This window comes from Erythrolamprus reginae, chromosome 1 (genome assembly GCF_031021105.1).
Source record: "Erythrolamprus reginae isolate rEryReg1 chromosome 1, rEryReg1.hap1, whole genome shotgun sequence".
In the NCBI taxonomy this organism is placed as follows: domain Eukaryota; kingdom Metazoa; phylum Chordata; class Lepidosauria; order Squamata; family Dipsadidae; genus Erythrolamprus; species Erythrolamprus reginae.
The window spans coordinates 341,157,795-341,182,379 of NC_091950.1; the positions used below are offsets into that span (position 1 = coordinate 341,157,795).

Consider the following 24,585-nt stretch of genomic DNA (forward strand, 5'->3'; position numbering starts at 1 on the left):
ACTGAGTTTTAAATTAACATAAATACATAATAATTAGGTACCGCCCCCTTGCTGCCCCAAGTATCCAGTTTTAAAAAACTCAGTCAAGGTTAAGGACATGAGTTTATTTCTCCCTCTAGGTTGAGTATGTTTAAGTGATAATAAATTATAATTGTATTGAACTTTGTAATTTTTTCTCCTTTCTCGTTTACAGGTTCACTGTTCGGCTGGGGTCTCTGCCCTCCGCGGGCACCACCCCCACCTTTTTCTCCTTTTGGGGCCTCTTCTCTCCGTGGGTACTGCCCAACGAGGAGCAACTGGGCGATTATTCCTGACCCCAGTGGTCAAACTGCGCCCATATCACCCCAGATGGGGGGGGTCCGTCCCTCCCCATTTTTGGGGGCGGCTAGAAAAACAGAACGCCGTTGCCGCAGTCACGGCCGCCATTGCAAGCCGCCAAACAGCTGATTGCCCGTTCGCAAACGGCGAACTGAAGAAAGCGGCGGCTTGCGGAGAAACGGCAGGCGGCAGTGTTTTTTCCGGCTTGTCAATGGCGGGGCGCTCGCTGTATGAAGCGATTCTGCGCGCCCGCCATGTTATTTAAAGAAGCCGAGGGCGCGAACGGCTGTGATCGCCGTTTTAAAAAAGGCGCGAACCGGGCAGCTGGCCAATTTTCTGAAGGCTACAGTTCTGCCTAGAGACAGTCGCTGGCGTTACGTGGGGTGCTGACGGCCAATTGGAATCACCTTAGCTGTCAGTTGCCTGCATGTCTCACTTGCGAGTGAGAATTCTACCTTAAAAGACCAGCGGCTGTGTGTGTGTCCCATTTGTGGATTCAGTTTGTGAGTACGCTGCCCCTATATAAACAATTACATATGGCAGACCAACTTGTCCTCGGGGAGGAGCAGGCCCAGGCAGCTAAGACACCTGCAAAAGGGAAAGACAAGGCTTCAAACAAGCCTAAGAATAAATCCTCCCAGTCTGGCTCCTCTCTTCGTGAGGCTGAGAGGAAGATTAAGGCCCTAGAGCAGCGTTTGGAGGCGGCCTTGTCCCCCCCCATCGTAGGAGGACTGTCTATTGGCCCTTTCCAACCCCTTCCTCCATCTGCTCTTTCACCTGCTGTTTCACTGGGGCTCAAAGGCACCGCAACGGAGAGAGACTGGTCCCCTGACAGGCAGGCACCACAGATCCCTCTTCCATTGCCTTCACCCGCAGCGAGGCCTGAGAGGCCTTCTTCATCTCATAGCCAGGCACTGCCTCAGGTGGGGTTGCAGACATCCTATGCTCCCTCCTCTACCTTCACACCGACGGCAGCGGGTCTTAGAGACCATACAGATGCTTGGCAGGCCTTTGCACCTACTTTACAGGACATTGTTGCTAATGCATATACGCAAGGCATAGCCGCGGCAACCCAACGGGCCAATGCCTTCACATCTCAAACTACCCAGCCCAGGGATATCTGGTCAGCACCACCGCCCCCTACTGGGTTGGACTCTATGTCAATTGACCACTCTAATTTTGAGGAAGACAGTGACCACGGAAATGGCTTGTCGGATGATGAATTCACCTTTCCCGAGCAGCCAGCAGTGACCAGCCTATTTAAGCCTTCCTTGTTTAGGGTTCTATTACACAAGGCGAAGCAGGCCTTAGATGTGCCGGGAGCAACAGCTCTGGTGGAACCAGGCGATGGGCCACGCACTTCGGCGGCACTGTGCAAGGAACCTACCAAAGAATCAGACAAGGTTCCTGCGCTTGAGATTTTTCTCGAGAACATTAAACGCCCATGGCAGCATCCGGCGGCAGCGCAGGGGCCTTCGAACCTGGAACGCAGGTTTTATACGTTTGATGACAACATGGAGAACCTGCTACAGTTTCCCCCTGTGGACAAGCCAGTGGCCACATTGGTCTCCCGTGCTGTCATACCATCAGAGACAGCTGACAATTTAAAACCTGATGAAAGGAGGGCGGAGACACTTCTCAAAAAGACCCACCAGATGGCCGCATGGGCTCTTCGGGCAGCATCCACTGCCTCGTTTTTCAGTCGGGCATCCATCATGTGGATCCAGGAGGTCCAGGCGAGGTTGGGCCCGGACGAGACCAGATTGAGGCAGGACTTAAACAAGCTCCTCGCGACGGCTGAATTTTCCACCGATGCCACACTACATGCCGCCAAATTTGCCTCAAGAGCTATGGCATCCACCATTTCATCGAGGCGTTTACTTTGGCTCAGAAACTGGCAAGTAGATGCCAAGTCGAAGTGGACATTGTCTTCGGCTCCCTTTGAGGGCACAAAGTTGTTCGGGGAGGCCCTTGATCCTGTCCTGGTGGAGGATAAGGACAAGAGGAAAGTCCTTCCACGATCTTTCCGCCGCCAGGACCGAAGGACTGGCCCATACTCCCGTAGGCAGCCCTTTCGGTGGGACTCGTGGCCGGCCACTTCTCAACCGACCAGGCCTTACTCACAGGGTGCCTTTCCGACCTCATATAGGAATGAGAGGTCTTATTCCCAAGATAGGGGTAGAGGTTTCTCCCAAACAAGAAGACCTTTCCGGGGATACCAGCAACGGAATGCTCGACGTTCCAAGTGACTGCCTGGACGACATTCCCTTGGGGGGCAAGCTACAAAAGTTCAGCGAGGTATGGCGGACTACTACTTCAGACCCCTGGGTATTAGCCACTATCTCCAGGGGACTACGGATCGAATTTATGTACAGCCCTCCGCATCATTTCGTCACTTGCCCTGTACCCAGAGATCCCGCAAGGAGGTCTCTTTTGGATCAGGAAATTCTCCATCTCTTGCAGATCCAGGCGATCGAACCCGTTCAGGACAGTTCCAGAGGTATGGGATTCTATTCAAAGGTGTTTCTCATACCCAAGGCGTCCGGGGGTTGCAGACTCATCTTGAACCTCAAACGTTTGAACCAATATGTTCTTTACCGACGGTTCAAGATGAGCTCCCTCCGCTCCATCCTGACCTCTGTTCGCACAGGGGATCTTCTTACTTCTGTCGATTTAAAAGAGGCCTACCTACATGTTCCCATACACCCGGCCCATCGACAGTTTCTCCGATTCTGTCTACACAACATACATTACCAGTACAGGGCAATGCCCTTTGGCCTGTCATCGGCCCCACGTACTTTCACGAAAATACTGGATGCATTACTGGCCGATCTGCGGTCTCGGCCAATCCGAATTCTAGCATATTTGGACGACATCTTACTTCTGTCTCTGGACCGCCAGAGGGCGCACAAGGACTTGCAAACCACGATGCTTTTTCTACAACATCACGGCTTTACCATCAATATACCAAAGAGCCACTTGGTTCCTGCCACCAGACTCATTCACCTGGGTGCAGTGATAGACACGGTCTCCCAGAGGGTATATCTCTCTCCAGAACGACAGCTCAACATCTGCTCTCTGGTAAACAGCCTTCAACGGAAACGGAAGGTCCCATTGTCTTTCCTGTCCAAGGTACTGGGGACCTTGGTCTCCTGCGTGGACATTGTTCCTTGGGCCCGTTACCATTACCTCCTACTTCAATGGACTTTACTCCCATTCCAGCGACGACGAGTAAGCCATACACACCATCTAACCTCTGTGGGACGCGAATTACAACTTTCCCTGAGATGGTGGAGGTCCCCAGCACTGCGGCAGGGCACTCCCTTCGGACAATTCCGTCATACTATCCTCACCACGGATGCCAGTCTGTTGGGGTGGGGCGCCCATGTCCACTCCCAGGTGGCTCAGGGGTTATGGAGCCCCCAAGAACTACGCCCAATCAATATCAATTTTTTGGAGCTGCGGGCGGTCCGCTTGGCATTGCTGACTTTCTCCACCTTACTGGAAGGCCAGCACGTCCTGGTATGCACGGACAACGTGGCGACCAGGGCACATTTAAATCACCAAGGTGGAACGCGGTCTCTCAGGCTGATGGAAGAGACGGTCCTTCTCTTCGACTGGGCGGAGACTCATCTCTCCTCTCTGCATGCGGAACACATAGCGGGGGAGGACAACAAGCAGGCGGATTGGCTCAGCCGCCAGGAACTGGACCCGACAGAGTGGAGACTCGACCCGTGTCTTTTTCAGGAAATCTCACGTCGGTTCGGGGAACCGGTGGTGGACCTATTCGCCACCTCCCAGAATACCCAGCTCCCGAGGTTTTACTCCCGATTCCCAACTCAAGGAGCCGAAGGAATCAATGCATTACATCTTCAGTGGCCAAAGGCCCTACTTTACGCCTTTCCTCCGATTCCGCTTATTCCATCAGTGGTAAGGAAGATCCTGACGGAGAAGGCGGAGGTGCTCTTGCTAGCGCCTCATTGGCCTCGGAGACCTTGATTTGCGGACCTCAGGGAACTGTCCATCTCCCCACTGTGGAGGATCCCGGACGACCAAATCTCCCTCAGTCAGGGGTTCGTGTACCACCCAGAACCCCAATGCTTCCACCTAACCGCATGGCACTTGAAGGGGACAGGTTGAGGAGCTGTCACCTTCCCGAGAATGTCATCGCAACTATTCAAGCGGCCCGGCGCCCTTCCACCGTCCGAATTTATCAGGCAACATGGGCAGCCTTCCAATCTTTCTGCAATGACAGGAACCTACGACCGGAGGATTCCTCAGTCCTACCTGTCTTGGAATTTTTGCAGAAGGGCTTGGAGAAGGGGCTGGCGCCAAACACGCTAAAACGCCAGGTTGCAGCGCTTGCCACCATTATAAAATGGGACGATGGGGGATCTTTAACTTATCACCCTTGGATTAAGGATTTCCTCAGAGGGGCTACGAACACACACCCTCCTCCGGTTCATCGTTTTCCCACATGGGACTTGACTTTGGTCCTTCAGGCCCTCACAGGGCCACCGTTTGAACTGTTAAGGTCTGTGTCATTGCGCTACCTCTCCTTTAAGACGGCCTTTTTGGTGGCAGTCACCTCAGCAAGGCGGGTGTCCGAACTGTCCGCGTTGTCAGTAAGATCAGATCTGTGTCAGTTTTATCCGGACAGAGTGTGTTTACGTTTGGATCCCACCTTTCTCCCGAAAATCAACACACGCTTTCACAGAGCTCTAGAGTTGGTGTTACCGGATTTCTGTGCTCGTGGTAATCACCCTTTAGAACTTAAGTGGCACAAGGTAGACGTACGCAGAGCGTTGAAGCTTTACATCAGGCGTACCAGCACCTTACGCAAAACTGAGGCCTTGTTTGTGTCTTTTAGTTCTAATCGACTGGGCTTCAGGGTGTCTTCCAATACCATTAGCCAGTGGGTAAGACTGTGTATAGTTGAGGCATACAGGGCGAGTTCCAAGACTCCGCCGAGCGGTATATAGGCTCATTCAACAAGGAGCGCAGCTTCAGCAGCAGCTTGGGCAACGCAAGCACCCCTTGAAGATATATGCAGAGCCGCGGCGTGGAGTTCACCCACAACCTTTATTCGACACTACAAGTTAGATGTTTTCGCTTCAGCTGAGGCGGCCTTTGGCAGGCGTGTACTACAGAAAGTGTGCGGGGAGGTACAGCCCATGGTTCACCAATCTCCTTCCCTGGAGCATTAAAACTTGGGTATATCCCATGCTGGACTCTCCTTCCAGGAGGCATGGGAGAAGAACCGTTGTACCTACCTGAACGGTCTTCTCGATGCCCTGGAAGGAAAGTCCAAACCCTCCCTGTGAACCATGGGGGTTCTAGTTATTGTGGTTATTATTGTTCTTATTATTGTTGTTCAATAAAGTTTGATTATTCTTACCTCCTTTTCGTTTTTTAAAACTGGATACTTGGGGCAGCAAGGGGGCGGTACCTAATTATTATGTATTTATGTTAATTTAAAACTCAGTCCTACCAATAAGACTTGAGCTAAACCCCATGCTGGACTCTCCTTCCAGGGCATCGAGAAGACCGTTCAGGTAGGTACAACGGTTCTTCCATTGCTTTGACCATTTATCTAGTAAAGCTAAATCATTTACCATATTACAGACGCCTCCAGGAATATCAACTCTATTGCATACTTTAGAGTCATCGGCAAATAGGCAAACCTTCCCTACCAAACCTTCCCCTATGTCACTCACAAACATATTAAAAAGAATAGGACCCAGAACAGACCCTTGTGGCACACCGCTTGTAACCTGTCTCTGCTCAGAATACTCGCCATTAACAATAACTCTCTGATATCTATGCTTCAGCCAGCTGCAAATCCATTGAACTATCCAAGGATTAAGTCCAATCTTCACTAATTTATCTATCAGCTCCTTATGTGGAACCATATCAAAGGCTTTGCTGAAGTCCAGGTAGGCAATATCCACGGCACCACCTTGATCCAACACCTTTGTCACATAGTAAAAGAAATCAATGAGATTAGTCTGACATGATTTGCCTTCAGTAAAGCTATGCTGATTTGGGCCCAATAAGTTATTGTTTTTTAGGTACTGATTTATCCTCTTTTTGAGTAGAGTCTCCATAATTTTAACTACAACTGATGTCAAGCTAACTGGCCTGTAGTTACCAGCTTCTTCTCTACTGCCCTTCTTGTGGATAGGCACAACACTGGCCATTCTCCAATCCTCAGGAATATCTCCTGTTAACAGGGGGGATTGGTTAAACAAATCAGTCAGGGGGGTTGCAATGACAGATCTGAGTTCTTTAAGAACTCTGGGGTGGATGCCATCTGGACCCATTGCCTTATTTATCTTTAATCGTTCAAGTTCTTCTAAGACATCGACTTCTAAGATCACTGGAGATGAATCCGTACAGCAATGCTATATCCCTCTATAGTATTATTTTGTAAGGTGTCTTTTGAGAAAACTGAACAGAAGTAGCTATTCAAATGATCAGCGATCTCCTTCATCCCATTAATGCATGTATTATTCCCAGTACTAAGCTTCGTGATGCTGCAGTTTTTCTTCTTCCTATCACTAATATATCTGAAGAAGGTTTTATCCCCCTTCTTTACAGATTTGGCAATTTCTTCCTCTTTTGAGGCTTTAGCAGCATATATTATCTATTTCGCCTCCTTCTGTCTCATTTTATACACCTCTCTATCAGCTATACTTTCAGACTCTTTATACCTCCCATAGGCAGCCTTTTTTTCATTGACTATAGCCCTTACATCATTGCTAAACCATAGCGGTTTCTTTTTCTTTTTACCTTTAGTTATTTGTCTTACATACAGTCCAGTGGCTTTTAAGATGGCCTTTTTTAATACAGTCCACTGGGTGCTCGCTCCTGCCATTTTATCCCTCCCCTTTAATTCATTATTTAAATATTCCCCCATTGCATTAAAATTTGTTTTCCTGAAATCCAATATTTTGGTTGCAGTATAGGATTGCTCACAATCAGTTTTTACATCAAACCACAAACATAGATGGTTACTGCAACCTAACCTTTCCCCCACTTTGACCTCTGAAACCCAATTCCCATTCGTAAAAACTAAATCTTGAATATTCTCCCCTCTAGTTGGTGTCTTAACCGGCTGTGCCAGAGCTGCTCCTGTAATGGCCTCTACTATATTCTTACTTTTGCATGTAAGGGCACTGGGGATATTCCAGTCAACATCAGGCATGTTGAAATCACCCATAACCACAATATCTCCCTTCACTGCCATTTGAGTAATTTCATCCACCATCTTGTTGTCATATTCCTCAGATTGCCCTGGAGGCCTATAGATCATCCCAAACCTTCTTTATTTTGCATGCAAATCCAGAGAGTCTCCAGATCTTTACATGTATTTTGAATTAGTGTTGTTTTTAGACTTTCTTTAACATAAATGGCTACTCCACCTCCCCTTCTCTCTATTCTATCCTTCCTATACAGTGTATATCCTGGTATAGATATTTCCCATTCATTAGAATCCTTAAACCATGTCTCAGTTATGCAACCAGATCCAAATTATCTCTGGATATTATGGCCATTAATTCACAGAGCTTGTTGCTCAAGCTTTGAGCATTCGTGCACATTACCCGAAGAACATTATTTTCATTATTAGTTTGCCCCTTATCATCAACAACTACATCTATTTTATTTACAGCTCCCTTTTCATAGGCTTCCAGCAGCTGATTTATCCTCATTGGTTGGGGACAGAAATAATCCACATCAGTTACATCTCTGTCCCCTGTACCTAGTTTAAATGCCTGTCCAAAAAAGTTCTGAATTCCTCATCGAGCACCTGGGTACCTCTGTATGATGGATGCAAACCATCCCTCTTAAACAACTCCCTATTAGACCACCTACTGACATCATGACTTACATAGCCAAAACCTTCAGCTTTACACCACTGCCTTAACCACACATTAAACTCTCTGATACTTTTTGATTGTGAGACGGTCGTGAAAGGGGGTCACATGACCTCAGGACACAGCAACTGTCATAAATATGAAACGGCGGCCAGGTTTTGAACACGTGATCGTGGGGCTGCTGCAAAGATCATAAGTGTGAAAAAGGGACATAAGACACTTTTTTTCAGGGCCATTGTGACTTTGAACAGTCAGAAAATGAACCATTGTAAGTCAAGAACAGCCTGCCTTCCCCCCTAGATGTTTTCTGTGGAGTTTCAAAATGGACTCCTGATCTGCTTCTAAAAGAGCGCACTGCTCAGACAAATAATCCTTGATGGAGGCCAGCATTTCTATCTCCTGAGTAAACTACAGTTCATGCAGTAATTTGTAGGGTTTTCTCTGCAAATCTATGCAGAAATTGGACAAAGCGGCCATAATGAAATGCTGATTTAAAAACTTTTATAGGTCACAACCAACACTTTGAATTGTCACTGGAAACTGATCGGCTGCCAGTGTTGAGGAGTGTTGACAAGACATGGGCATATCTAGGAAAGCCCATGATTGCTCTAGCAGCTGCATTCTGCACAATCTGAAGTTTCCAAACACTCTTCAGAGGTAGCCCCATGTAGAGAGCGTTGCAGTAGTTGAATCTTGGAGTGATGAGGGCATGAGTAACTGTGAGCAGTGAGTCCCGGTTCAAATAGGGCCACAACTGATGCACCAGGCGAACCTGGGCAAATACCCTCCTCACCTCAGCTGAAAGATTGTGCTCTAATGTTAGCTGTGGGTCGAGGAGGATGCCCATACTGCGGACCCTCTCCGAGGGGGTCAGTAGTTCCCCCCTGGGTAAACGATGGACAGATGGAATTGTCCTTGGGAGGCAAAACCCACAGCCACTCCATCTGGTCAGGGTTGAGTTTGAACCAGTTGACACCCATCCAGACCCCAACAGCCTCCAGGCACCGACACATCACTTCCACTGATTCACTGACTGGAGATGGGGTGGAGATGTACAGCTGGGTATCATCAGTATGCTGATATACCTCACCCCATGCCCTTGGATGATCTCACCCAGCAGTTTCATGTACATATTAAATAGCAGGGGGGAGAGAACCGACCCCTGAGGCACCTCACAAGGAAGAGACCTAGAGGTGGACCTCTGACCAATGTTCCCTCTAATTTTTTTTCAGTGTGGGCAGAAAAGTATAGTGTCTGAGCGACAGTCCCTTTGGGACTGGGCGGCATAGAAGAATAAATAAATAAATAAATAAATAAATAAATAAATAAATAAATAAATAAATAAATAAATAAATAAATAAATAAATAAGAAAAAATTCCCTTCTTTTTTAATTAAAAGAAATTAATAATAAAACAAAACCAAAATCTATTTTATTACTATCTTCTCCTCTTTTTCCATCCCTGTCTCCTCCCCCCTTGTGTGTGTGTGTGTGTGTGTGTGTGTGTGTGTGTGTGAACTCTTGAATCATTTCCAATAACAGGTGAGCTATTGGAAATGGTTCAAGAGTTCATACACACACACACAAACGGCTGGGGGTTTTTTTCTCTGTTATTATTTGGGTGCTTTTTACCATATGCTTTAAATCAAGAGTCATTCCTCTCTTTCTCTCTCCCCCTCTTGCTCTCTCTCTCTCTTTCTCACTTTCTCTCTCCCTCTCTTTCTATCTCTCTCTTTCTCTCTTGTTTTCTTTCTCTCTATTGCTTTCTTTCTCTCTCACTCTTTCTATCTCTCTTGCTTTCTCTCTCTCTCCCCCCTTTCATCTCTCTCTCTTTCTCTCTTGTTTTCTTTCTCTCTCTCTCTATTGCTTTCTTTCTCTTCTCTCTCTTGCTATCTCTCTCCCCCTCCCTTTCTCTCAGCAGCGGCATTGGGCAGTAGCTGTGGGGCGGCGGCAGGGTGATCAGCTGTGAGGCGGAGCTCCGGAACGGAGGCACCGACGGCGAGGGGGCTGCGAGAGCACTTTCTCTGAGCGCTTCGGGAACGCCTGCCCTGCCTCTACTGCAGCCCCCTTGCTGGAAGTCCGGGACAAAAGCGCTCCCAGCAAAGGGGCTGCGAGAGGGACGGGGTGGGCATTCCCCAAGCGCATGGAGAAAGCCCTCTCTTGCAGCCCCCTGGCTGGGAGCGCTTTCATCCCGAGGGGAAGCCGAAGTCGCGCCCCAAGGCAGGAGGTGGCGGAGGAGGAGAGGGGGCAGATCAGGCGGGCGGGGGGGCAAGGGCGAGAGGCCAGGGGCGTGAGGGGGCCGGAGGCACCTTGGGGAGGCAGGGGCGGCCGCGGCTTCCTTCCCTTCTATTGCTGGCACTTCCCCGCCCCCCCTGGGCTGGCAGGGGGATGGGGAGCGCATGCCCATAAAAAAGGGTGCACGGGGGGAGGTATTTTGGGGCGCGTGCGCGCACACGCGCAGCTTACAGGTAACGCTGGATGGTGGTATGGGGCGGATAAAGGGGGCACCTTTTGGAAGGGGATGGGCTGCCCCCCACCAGAGGTTCCAGGCTGACCTGGCCTGGGTGTTGGGGAACGGGTGTGCTTGGGACTCACCTGCCACAGGCCTACAGGTGACAAGCCAGGGGTGAGCCTTCCCACATGCCTTGGACATGACAGAGAGCAAGAGAAGGTCAAGTTGAAGGGCAAGGGCAACTTTCTCTTGCTCAGCAAGGAGCTTTCGCCCAATGTTGCCCATGAATGTTTGGAACGGAAGATCCGCCCCATTTGGTTTACCTCTGCAGGTCCAGATTTAAATTAATAAAGTGACCCATAAAACCCAGCTCGGTGGTCCGTGTGCTTATTACGCGTCTAGCGCAACTGTTTGTACAATCCAACCTTCTTTGCACCTTTGCCCCCTCAATCTTGTCAGTTGACAAGTGAAAAATCACCTAACAAGCTGTGATGAAATTGAGTGGATGGAGGTGCAAAGAAGTTTGGATTATTCAAAGAGTAGATAGGTGCCTGGAGTATAGCAGTGATGTAATATTGTCTGGCTTGATGTGTATAATGCAAGTCTTTATCATTCCAATCTCATTTGATCCAAATAGGATTATACTGTCATACTACCCTAATCTGGCAATCCTCTAATTTCTGACATGTAATCTAACATAGGCTAACTGTCTTATGCCAGCATTCAGCCATTAGTCCCATAGAAAACCTCAGAAAAGATTTAGTGGAATAAAAACGCATGAGATAGAGAGAGAGATATATTCTAGTGAATGGAGTAAATGAGATTAGGCTGAATGTGCAGCATTCCTGCATTTATTACATTATAATGTACTAAATTGGAACACATATAGAGGATATTAAATAGATTTCTCTGGCAAGGGCAACCTGTGAAAATTTCATTATGCAAGGTCCAACTCTGATAATTTGTTACTGTTAATGATCAGGAAATGTAGATTTAGTTTTATACTTATTTAGGTACTTATCCTAGCTTTAGTCAATGGCTAAAATACAGTAAGATATTTCAGTACTTAGTCCTTCTTGAGAATTATTGTTATTTAGTGTATGGCTTAAGAATTACTTTTGGTCCCTAGTGAAAGTGCTTACAGTAGGTATACTGGCCAGAGTATAATAGCGTAAATTTGTGTGGCCTGATAAATACATTTAATAATCATAAAATAATATATTGAAATCTTGACAAGTATTGATATTGCAGGGATTGGTAGTGGCAGTAACGATCCCTGCCAAAAATGTTAGGCGTGTTAGCAACGATCAGTGGCGATGTGCTGTGGTGATCCCTGCAGCCTAGAACAGGTCTAAAATGGAACATGTAGAGGTTGAAGATGCGACATGCAGAGACCGGAAATGGCTGAAAGGTGGGGGCCAGCGGGGTGGCAGGTGGGCAGGACTTTGGCAACATTCACTGTAGTAGATTCATAGCCATTTCCACCCACTTTAAGTGCATCTTATACTCTGAAAAATACAGTAATTGAAGCTATTGAAAATTAGTTTTAAAAAAATCATATTTTAAAAATGATATTCTACTAAAATCTCAGTTTGATTTAACTTCTGAATATGCCGCTGGCCAGACTTGTGAATGTACTGGTACCAGATATTTTAAAAAGCAGAATTACAATTATGCTAATATAAAATTGTTTTCCTTCTCATAGTCTGTTTGGTTCACATTTGTGGGTCTCGTTTTATGTAAGTGTTTATATGCTATTACACATTAATTTCTTTTTATTAATCTTTTCTCATTACGTGATGTACCTATTGTAGTATGAAACATATATAGCAATACAGAAGTGCACATTTAAGATAAAAGAGGAGAAGATACATAGGTATATAGAACAAAAATTCAGATATATAGAACCAAAAATTCATAGAACAAAAATCTAAACAAACATCTGTTGTAATTAAGATAATGTGACTACATTTTCTCAATTGGGAAAAAAACTTTTTTTATTAGAATGGCAATTAATTGTCATGAATGTTTGAGTTAAGTGAGGTTGAATTCTATTATCAGTTCCAATATCAATATTCTATATCATGTTTGACAAATTACAAATATGTTATGTTTGCTAGAAGTATAGCAATTATATGTAAGCACAAACTATTTTTCTTTGGTTTTGACTGGTTTTGACTGTCCTATTAAAAGTTGCAAATATACTATTTCATGATACTAACTGTTAATTTTAATGAATATTTTATAAACATTGTATTTTTCATATTGTTATTTTGTAAAATTTGAAACATTATTTTCATAATTTTGTTTCCCTTCAGGAGAACGAATTAAGTGGAATAATTATATGGTCACAAGACAAAGTTTTCCTTGGATATCCTGGGAATAAATTTCATCAATTGATAACTGTAGGACTATTAAAAGAAAAACTAAAATTACAAAGAACTGCTAATCTATCAGTAGTATATGCTTGCTATGACTCACTTATTGCTTCAATTGCAATACTGATAGAATGCACTGGCTGTTTAAGGAAAAAGATATTACACCTAGTTATCTATAAAGAAGATACACAATTATGGATATTGAAAGAATTTTCCTTAGACTTACCCACCTTTGGTTCCATGCGTATGGAAGTCGTGCCTTCAGCACTAACATCCATGATATTGTGGGATGATGATAGTATTTACTATACTTACTATGACCATAAATACTATGGTTATCTTCAAGATTTTCAGACAAAGGTCAAATTTTCAGCAAAATCTCGAGGAACTGAAATTCATCAAATTGTTATTGGTTAAGTATTCTATGTTTTAATAGAAATATAAAATGGAACTGATCATCCTTCAAACAGCAAAGTTTCAAACCTTGAAAAGATGTAATGATTAATAACAAAATTTAAGCTGGGTGAAAAGTGAAGTGCAGTTGTCACAAAAGATGGTGTGAAGTACTTAATCAATAAGAGAGTTGTATGGCCCTAATGAGAAGATGATTCTGAGTGAATAGAGGCTTCTGCAGCTATATGGTAGTGGTCAAATAAAGGAACCATGGCTTATTCCTGGAAGAGTAAAGAGAACTGGATTGAAATCTGGTGATAAAGAATGTAAATTTAACATTTGACTTCCAGAACTCCAGATCTTTTGACAACTGGAAGGGATAGAAAGAAAGGAGAGTGTGGATGATCTTCTGTGAGATTTTAATCTCCTAGAATTCACTATAGATGCTAAATCTGGTCTTTCAATTAGCAGAGTAAAGTGATGTAATTTAGGCAGAATAATAATATGAGACAAGATAAAGGCAGAAATTTATTTTGGAATGGTAGCAGACTTTTTGTGGCTATCTGCCATTCAAGTGAGAACTATAGTCTGATAGTATTACCTAATAAAACATTTATATTTATATTAAAATACATATGTGAATGACCCTATTTTCAGCTCAGAAGATTATTGTGTAAAGTGGCCAATGGGACTTTTGTCAACCTAATATGCCTCCAAGACTTATCAAAAGAATTAAATATGTCACCATAAGTTTTTTTTAAAAGAAAGTGGGAACTGAAATAAGTAAGAATAATGATATTTATTTGGAGTAAAAGCTGTGGATAGACTAAAAGACATTATATATTTACCAAAATCATGAATGTTTACTGAACAGTATGTTCCCATATATTCAGTAATGCTTATTCTACTTTTAATATATTTAAAATTAGAGTATTAAGGCATTAATATTGTATATGAAATAATTTTATTTTTCTATAAATGTAATTAATATGGTAATCAAATAAATTTAAATTGATTTGAATATGGTATTCTTTTTCTTTTCCAGATTTCTTTGGAAATGTCATAATAAAGTTGCAAAATAATGAACTGTTTGTCTTCAAATTTGAAGTGGAAGAAGTTTTAAAGCTTACTCCTTGGGAAAATGAACATAAAAAGTTTCTATTTTATTTTAACCCTTCTGGAGATATGTTTTTGGTAACAATCAATGGCACAAAAATAAACCGCCAAGAATATCCATTGAAATTAGAAGTATTGAGTTCTGCAGCAAAAGTGGACGATGTTTGCCCATATATAGCATTTGAAAATAATTTGAATCTCCAAGTGCATTATATAGACATGGGAGACAAAGTGACATTTTGGGGTCAGATAGTATTTTTAGAAAATAAGGGTTTATCAGTAAGTGTTGAAATCTATAGGCCAGAACTGTTGAAGACTAAAGAACTTATCATTTATGAAATAGCTCGTGGAATCTGCACTAAAAATAAGGTGAGTGCCAACAATTTACCTCCTATAAATGTCTATAGAATGTTCAAATTATTAGACCTGTTTTTTAAGGACTGTTTTATTGTTGTTCTAGACAACTTAACAAAATGAAGAAGCTTTTTATGTTTGATCTGAGTAGTGTTTTCTAAAAATACTATTGTACCTTCTTTTAAATAGCAGAGTATACTTCCAGAAAGCCACATCAGTTTTAAAGACATGTAAAAGTACAATCTGAAATGTCCTGTTTTAAAATTAAGTATTATTATTATTAAGTATTAAGATAAGGCAACTGAGTTAAATCCTGACTTAATCTTGTTTGGAGTAGATCTATTTAAATAACTGGGAGGAGTTAGTATGAATACATTTAAGAAAACTTTCTGGGATTAATATACTGTCATAATGTACATTTCTCAATTCTTTGCTATTTCTATGGGCCAGACACACATGCACAGAAATACACAGCAACCAATGTATATCTTCTGTGCTGTTTGCTGTTTGGCAAATTGCTGGGAGGCAGAAGCCTTTTTTCCTTGTCTCCCCACCAAAAAAATTCTTATTCTCTGGAAAATACGGTATCTTTCTCAAAAATTCCCTTCTTCCATTCTTTTGTTTATCTTTATTAGAAAATTTTGTGCAAATAACAGTATGCAATCAGAAATATAGTAAATCAGAAAGAAAGCCAGACATTAAAATTTAGAAAAAAATATAAACAAATTAAGGAACACTGTATGCAATGTTCCCTCTAATTTTTTTTCAGTGTGGGCGGAAAAGTATAATGTCTGAGCGGCACATTTTCATGCCGGGGCGTAGATAGTTTTCTGTGGAGTTTCAAAATGGACTCCTGATCTCCTGATCTGCTTCGAAAAGAGTGCACTGGTCAGACAGATAATCCTCAACTTCTGTTCTGACCCCAATGGAGGCCAAAGATTTTATCTCCTGAGTAAGATGGTTATTAAGTGAGTTCTTCCTCACTTTACCATCTTTCTTGTCACAGTCGTTAGGTGAATCCCTGCAATTGCTTGTCAGAAGATCCCAAAAGATGTTCACATAACCCTGGGGCATGGCCACCATCATAACTACGTTGTCAAGTGTCCAAAGTTTGATTCAATAACCTCCTTATTTTTCTAACAAAGTCCTTCCTTCCCAAAAGGAAGAATAGAAAGAATAAAATGGAAAAGGGGATTAAAAGGGGATACAAAATAATAAAAAAAGAAAAAGGTTCAGTTCTAAGTTCTGCTCAGATTAAAGAAATTGGAGTTTGAGAAGGGTTGATTACGCTTGGAGTCAGCGTTCCCTGTGAGCTGCGCGCGGGCGCCCGCGCGCTCCCCAAAATACCCTTTTCCACGGGCACGCGCTCCCCATCCCCCTGCCAGCCCGCAGGGGGGAGGCGCCAGCAGTAGAAGGAAAGGGAGCCGCGGCCGCCCCTGCCTCCCCACGGTGCCTCCGGCCCCCTCGCGCCCCTGGCCTCTCGGCCCTGCCCTCCGCCCGCCCTCTCCTCCTTCGCCGTCTCCTGCATTGGGGCACGACTTCTCCCGCAGCAGTGGCTGCGGCTTCTTTTCCTTCTCATCCGCGTCCCCAGCCAGGGGGCTGCGAGAGAGGGTTTTCTCTGCGCGCTTCAGGAATGCCCGCCCCGCCCCTCTCACAGCCCATTTGCTGGGAGCGCTTTCGTCCCGGACTTTCAGCAAGGGGGCTGCAGTAGAGGCAGGGCAGGCGTTCCCGAAGCACTCAGAGAAAGCACTCTCGCAGCCCCCTCACTGACAGAGACAGAGAGAGAGAGGGAGAAAGTAAGTGAGAAAGAGAGAGGGAGAGAAAGGGGGGGGGGAGAGAGATAGCAAGAGAGAACAAGAGAAAGAAAGAAAGAGAAAGAAGAGTGAGAGAGAAAGAAAGCAATAGAGAGAGAGAAAGAAAACGAGAGAAAGAGAGAGAGAGCAAGAGGGGAAGAGAGATAGAAAGAGTTGGAGAGAGAAAGTGAGAAAAAGAGAGAGAGAGCAAGAGGGGGAGAGAGAGAAAGAGAGAAATGACTCTTGATTTAAAGCATATGGTAAAAAGCACCCAAATAATAACAGAGAAAAAAAACCCCAGCCGTTTGTGTGTGTGTGTGTGTGTGTGTGAACTCTTGAACCATTTCCAATAGCTCACCTGTTATTGGAAATGGTTCAAGAGTTCACACACACATACAAGGGGGGAGGAGACAGGGATGGAAAAAGAGGAGAAGATAGTAATAATAATAATAGATTTTGGTTTTGTTTTATTATTAATTTCTTTTAATAAAAAAGAAGGGAATTTTTTTCTTATTTGTTGGTTCGTTGGTTCGTTCGTTGGTTCGTTCGTTGGTTCGTTCGTTCGTTCATTCATTCATTCATTCATTCATTCATTCATTTATTTATTTATTTATTTATTTATTTATTTATTTATTTATTTATACTTCTATGCCGCCCAGTCCCAAAGGGACTGCCGCTCAGACACTATACATTTCCGCCCACAGCAAAAAAAAATTAGAGGGAACATTGCTTTGAGTATTGTTTTGTTTGTTCTTTATTAACTTTAATTAATTTTTCTATTTAGATATATGAATTTAGGAATTGCTGATCTGTTTTAATAAAATTAGAAGTATTGATTATAATAAGATATGTAGTAGGTGACACTGATTTGGATTAATGCATAAATGGAATTGAATTTAGAATTGTTGGGGAGATTAATGATATTAATGATTTTTAATTGATTGAAAACAGAATATTTAGAATTTTTCCCCTTTTTTCTTTTCTCAAATTGACTGAAATTTAAGATTAATAATTAAGTAAGAAATGTAGATAAGTATTAATTGACTAAATGTTAGATGGGTTGAAATAAGTTTTAAATTTGGGATTAGGTAAATGTGCTATTTTGAGGAGTGGGAGGTTGAAATTTGTATATGTTTATGTTTTGTTTTTAATTTTCTTTTGTTAACATCTGATTGGCTATACAAGGTTTTCTTGGTTTATAGAAAAATGTATAAAGAAAGAAGGAAGCACTTTGGCATAATGGTTAATAAGTTAGAAATATAATTGGTGTTAAGGAGGGAATTTAATTAAAAGAAAATTATGTAACTGGATGACAAAATCAGAAAAAAACCCTTTCGCAACTTTTTTGATGATTGATATTAGTTATTAACAAAATACCGCATTTTATTCATGGAAAATTAGATGGTACACTGTGTTGTTTGAATGTATGTTGAGAGAAAAATTTAAAACAAATTTACAGCCCCCCCCCCAAAGTCCTTCCTTCCTCCGTCCCTCCATTCCTTCCTTCTTTGTTCCCAGCATTTCTCCTTCCTTCCTTACTTGTTCCCTCCATTTCTCATTTATTCATTTATTCATTTATTCATTTATTCATTTATTCATTTATTCATTTATTCATTTATTCATTTATTCATTTATTCATTTATTCATTTATTCATTTATTTATTTATTTGATTTGCATTCCCTCTCCGTAGACTTGGGGCGGCTAACAACAGTAAAAAGACAATATGAACAAATCTAATATTAAAAGTAATGTAAAAACCCCAATTTAAGTAACCAATCATACATACAGACATACCATCCATAAATTTTATAAGCCTAGGGGCAAGGGAATATCTCAATTCCCCCACGCCTGACGACAGTGGTGGGTTTTAAGGAGTTTACGAAAGGGGGAGTTGGTTCCAGAGGGTCGGGGCCACCACAGAGAAGGCTCTTCCCCTGGAGCCCACCAAATGACATTGTTTAGTTGACGGGACCCGGAGAAAGCCAACTCTGTGGGACCTAACTGGTCGCTGGGATTCATGTGGCAGAAGACGATCCCGAAGATATTCTGGTCCAGTGCCATGAAGGGCTTTTTAGGTCATAATCAACTGCGGAGTGTTGGTGTGACATGGGCATATTTAGGAAGGCCCATGATAGCTCTCGCAGCTGCATTCTGCAAGATCTGAAGTTTCCGAACACTTTTCAAAGGCAGCCCCATGTAGAGAGCATTACAGTAGTCGAGCCTCGAGGTGATGAGGGCATTCTCAACAACTATCGCCCAGTCTCCAACCTTCCTTGGAAGAAGGCGATTATCTAGGCCCTCAACAGTCAGGATTCAGGCCCGACTACAGCACGGAAACTGCTTTGGTCACACTGATGGATGATCTCTGGCGGGCCCGGGACAGGGGTTTATCCTCTGTCCTGGTGCTTCTTGACCTCTCAGCGGCTTTCGATACCATCGACCATGGTATCCTTCTGCGCCGGCTGGAGGGGTTGGGAGTGGGAGGCACTGTTCTTCAGTGGTTCTCCTACCTCTCCGGTTGGTCGCAGTCAGTGTTAGTGGGGGGTCAGAAGTCGACCTATAGGTTGCTCACTTGTGGGTTACCTCAGGGGTTGGTCCTCTCCCCTCTGCTATTTAATATCTACATGAAATCGCTGGGTGAGATCATCCAAGGGCATGGGGTGAGGTATCATCAGTATGCAGATGATACCCAGCTCTACATCTCCACCCCTTGTCCAGTCAGCGAAGCAGTGAAAGTGATGTGCCGGTGCCTGGAGGCTGTTGGGGTCTGGATGGGTGTCAAGGGACTCAAACTCAACCCTGATAAGACGGAGTGGCTGTGGGTTTTGCCTCCCAAGGACAATTCTATCTGTCCATCTATCACCCTGGGGGGGAGTCATTGACCCCCTCAGAGAGGGTCCACAACTTGGGCGTCCTCCTTGATCCACAGCTCACATTAGAGAAACATCTTTCAGCTGTGGCAAGGGGGGCGTTTGCCCAGGTTCGCCTGGTGCACCAGTTGCGGCTCTATTTGGACCGGGAGATCATCCATCAGAGCAACCAAAGTAGTTTTCGTGCATCCTTCCTTCCTTCCTTCCTTCCTTCCTTCCTTCCTCCCTTCCTCCCTTCCTTGTTCATTTCTCCTTCCTTCCTTCCCTCCTTCCTTCCTCTCCACTTCTCTCTTCCCTCTCCCTCTTTTTTCCTTCTCTCCCCTTCTCTCTCATTTGTTTCTTTTTACTCTCCCTCATTCTTTCCCTCCATCATTTTCTCATTTTTCTCTTTCTCTTTTTCTCTCTCTCACAATCCCTCCCCCTATCACTTCCCCCCTGCTCTTCCCCTCTGACTCTTTGCCTCCATCTCTGTCTGAGCCAATAGGGAGGGAAGGGGAGTGGTATTTCTCCCAAATTCCTGGCTTGAGGCAAGTCTAAAAGCCCAAGAAGAACTGGCAGAAGGCTTACATTTAAGGAGGGGGAAGCAGACCTCTTTTTTTTTTCTTCAGCTGCTCAAAGTCTATTAAGAGAGCCTTCGGGGCTTACTGAGCGCCCTTCTCCCAGTTGGAGCAGCTGAAGGGAAAAAAAGCGTGGTGTGCTTCCCACTTCTTAAGAGAGCCTTCAGGGCTTACCAAGCACCCTTCTCCCTTTGGAAATCACCACCCCGCTTCTCTTCTTCTTACGCCCTGGTGAGGTAGCTGCTCCCGCCCCGGCGCATTCTGCCAGCAACAAAGATCGACAACTGCTTTAATCCTTCCTGCCCTGGTGCCCGATTTGAGACAATGCAGCCCCGCTTGCCCCGCAGAGTGCTCAGGTGCAAATCCAAGACGCCCAGTGCCCTCTCAGAGTCAGCCCCATTCTGGCACCATGGGCGAGTCGGAGGGAGGGTGGATGGAGGGGAATGGGGGAAAGGAGCCAGCCGGGCCTTTCAATCTCTCTCTCTCTTTCTCCCTCCTTCCACAGGGTCAAAATAGAGTCAGTTTGAAATTCGCGCCACCTGCACACCATGGGTGAGTCGGAGGGAGGGCGGATGGAGGGGGATGGGGGAAAGGAGGCAGCCAGGCCTTTTGCTCTCTCTCTCTTCCTCCCTCCCTCCACGGGGTCGAAATAGGGTCAGTTTGAAAGTCACGCTGCCGGCTCCACCTACCTCTCCAGTGAGCATCCTGGCTCAGCTACAAATTTGCCTCTCTCTCTGCCACGACCCCGACGTGGAGGTAGCAAATGGCCACGCCTGATCTTCATTGATTGGCTGGTTGTAGGGGGGTTTCCCACAGCATCACAGTGCCTGGTCTCCGCCATAGCCCTCATCCTCAAGGCATCTGGAGGTGCTGGGCAAAGGTTCGGAAGATAACTGCAGCGGTGACTGTTCCATCGGTGGCTACCTCTGCGCGGCAGTTGGAAACTGCCGTGCAGAGGTCTGTAAACACATGCGCGGCTGTGTGGCCATGCAGCTAAGAGGGAACATTGACTGTAAGGTCATTTATTAAACAGGTATAATGGTATGGTATGTAACATCACAGAAATATTAAATATTGTATGCTTTTTTCCATAAAATATTTGCCATCTATAACTAAACATAATTCAACACAAAAGTCTGTGGTCAATAGCCACAGATTAAAACAGTAAAATATTTTAAGAATATTTGTGGATCACTCTATAAGGACAATAATGTACTTAAAAGTGCTAGAGTCCACTGTACAACATTGCCAAAAAAGCACTAAGAGTTGTTAATCTAATCCTATGTAGCTTTTTCTCTGGCAACATTGCACTTCTAACCAAAACAAACAAAACATTTGTTAGTCTAAATCTAGAACACAGCTCATCTGTCTGGAACCCATATTGCATATCAGACATTAATACAATTGAAAGAGTCCAGAAATATTTGATAAGAAGAATCTTCCACTCCTCCACTCGCAACAAAATACCCTATTCTACCAGACTTGAAATACTGGAATTAGACAATTTACAACTATGTCACCTCCGAACTAATCCAAATATAGTTCATAAAATCATATATCAAAATATCCTTCCTGTTAATGACTACTTCACTTTCAACTGAAGCAATACATGAGCACATAATAGATTCAAACTAAATGTAAACCGCTCTAAACTTGACTGCATAGAATACAACTTCAGCAATGGAATGATCAATGCCAGGAATGCCTGGACTCTGTGGTTTCTTCCCCAATCCCCCAAAACGTTAACCTTAGATTGTCTACAGTTAATAATTAATAATAATAATTTATTAGATTTGTATGCTGCCCCTCTCTGAGGACTCAGAGCGGCTCACAACAAGCAAAAACATCATATACAAATCCAATACAGTGATCTCTCGATTAGCGCGGGGGTTACGTTCCAAGACCTCCCGCGCTAACCGATTTCCGCGTTATACTGGATGCGGAAGTAAAACCACCATCTGCGCATGTGCGCCATTTTTTTCATGGCCGCACATGCGCAGATGGTGGAGTTTGCGTGTGGGCGGCGGGGAAGACCAAGGGAAGATTCCTTCAGCCGCCCAACAGCTGATCTGCTCCGCAGCGCGGAAGCAGCGAGGAGCCGAAGATGGGGTAAAGGCAAAGGGGAAACCCCATCTTCGGCTCCTCGCTGCTGCCGCGCTGCGGAGCGGATCAGGTGTTGGGCGGCTGAAGGAACCTTCTCTTGGTCTTCCCCACTTGCCGCTTGCCGCTTGCCAGTCCACGCCCCCCTGGATGAGCGGCCCCGCATGGCCCCAGCGCCGGACTCCGTTGCCGGAGCGGCAGCGGAACAATCGCTGGCTGTCAACTTTTCTTTTTAAAACTGGGCAGGAGCTGACTTGCCTCCCCAGTGCTAAAAAGAAAAGTTGACAGCCAGCGCTGCGAAACCGCTGAAACCGGAAGGGGCGAGGTGGGGGAGAACGGGAGGCTCAGCATTCCGTCAGCCGCAGCGCTGGCTGTCAACTTTTCTTTTTAGCACTGGGGAGGCAAGTCAGCTCCTGCCCAGTTTTAAAAAGAAAAGTTGACAGCCAGCGCTGCGGCTGACGGAATGCTGAGCCTCCCGTTCTCCCCCACCTCGCCCCTTCCGGTTTCGGCGGTTTCGCAGCGCTGGCTGTCAACTTTTCTTTTTAGCACTGGGGAGGCAAGTCAGCTCCTGCCCAGTTTTAAAAAGAAAAGTTGACAGCCAGCGATTGTTCCGCTGCCGCCAGCATGGCCTGGCTGACAGCGGAAGATGTAACCTTCGCAACCTCGGAGAGCTTCCTGGGCATGAAAGCTCACGAAAACCAGGAAGCTCTCTGAGGTTGCGAAGGAGCCCACGATCACTCGGCTGCAAGCGGGAGGAAGGCGAATCCCACGGGGCTGGGCTCGGTTATCCCCTCGGCTCCCCTCCTACCAGCCCCGCCGCGGAAGGCTCCATTCTGTTCCCTGAATGGAGACCGCCGGCCGCTCAATCGGGTGGCAGGAAAGCGAATGTCACGGGGCTGGGCTCGGCTCCCCCAGCCCCGCCGCGGAACGCTCCATTCTGTTCCCTGCCGGCCCGATTGAGCGGCCGGCGGTCTCCATTCAGGGAACAGAATTAAAAAAAAAATATTTTTTAATATTTTATTTTTTTTAAAAAAATTATTTTTTAATATTTTATTTTTTTAAATAATATTTTTTGAAAAACCGCGTTGCAGCGTTTCGCGCTAATCGAGAACGCGCAAGTCGAGGGACCACTGTATTAAAACTGTTTTAAAAACCCTTATCAAAAAACGATCATACAACTCGAGCAAACCATACATAAAACAAAACAGCTAAGGGTATATTAATTTCCCCATGCCTGGCGACACAGATGGGTTTTCAAGAGTTTATGAAAGGCAAGGAGGGTGGGTGTACCAGGCGAACCTGGGCAAACGCCCTCCTGGCCACAGCCAAAAGATGGTGCTCTAATGCGGTGTTTTTCAACTAGTGTGCCGGGAGACATGGTCAGGTGTGCCGCGAAGCTCAGCTTCGTGCCCAGCGGGAGCTTCCCTGGCAGGGGCAGCAACAAATGTCCTTTGGGGCCCGGCGGGAGGGCACTTGCAGCGGGATATAGAGAGATATAGCAAGAGAGACAGCGAGAGAGAGAGATAGCAAGAAAGAAAGAGAGAGAGAAAGAGAGATAGCAAGAGAGACAGAGAGAGAAAGCAAGCAAGAGAGAGAGAGCAAGAGAGGGGGGAAGGAGGGAGAGAGAAAGACATAGAGGGAGGGAAGGAGGGAGAAAGAAAGAGAGGAAGGAAGGAAGGAAGGAAGAGAGAAAGGAAGAGGGATGGAGAGAGAGAGAAAGAAAGGAAGAAAGAGGGAGAAAGAGGGAGAAAGAAATAGAGCGAAAGGGAGGAAGAGAGATATTTTTTTTGTCCAAACTTTTTTTTAGCCCCCCCCCCCCATTCAATGTTCCCCAGGATTTTGAAAATATGAAAAATGTGCCATGGCTCAAAAAATGTTGGGAAACACTGCTCTAATGTAAGCTGTGGATTGAGGAGGATGCCCCAGTTGTGGACCCTCTCCGAAGGGGTTAGTAATTCCCCCGCCAGGGTCATGGACGGACAGATGGAATTGTCCTTGGGAGGCAGAACCCACAGCCACTCCGTCTTGTCAGAGTTGAGTTGAGCCTGTTGACACCCATCCAGACCCTAACAGCCTCCAGGCACTGCCACATCACTTCCACTGCTTCACTGACTGGACATAGGGTGGAGATGTACAACTGGGTATCATAAGCGTACTGATGATACCTCATCCCATGCCCTTGGATGATCTCACCCAGCGGTTTCATGTAGATATTAAATAGCAGGGGGGAGAAGACCGACCCCTGAGACATCCCACAAGGGAGAGACCTAGAGGTTGACCTCTGACCCCCCCCCACTAACACTGACTGCAACCGACTAGAGAGGTAGGAAGAGAACCACTGAAGAACAGTGCCTCCCACTCCCAATCCCTCCAGCCG

General features: G+C 45.1%; 1 protein-coding gene across 2 annotated transcripts in view; it reads left to right on the forward strand.

The window, feature by feature from the left end:
• Nucleotides 1–24,585, forward strand: part of LOC139157369 (cation channel sperm-associated auxiliary subunit epsilon-like) — a 129,167-nt gene that overhangs the window by 50,641 nt on the left and 53,941 nt on the right. For both annotated transcript variants that reach the window (XM_070734067.1, XM_070734068.1), the window contains 2 exons: nucleotides 12,965–13,436; nucleotides 14,463–14,902. In XM_070734067.1, coding sequence (XP_070590168.1) covers nucleotides 12,965–13,436; nucleotides 14,463–14,902 — 912 coding nt within the window. The remainder of the gene's footprint in view (nucleotides 1–12,964; nucleotides 13,437–14,462; nucleotides 14,903–24,585) is intronic.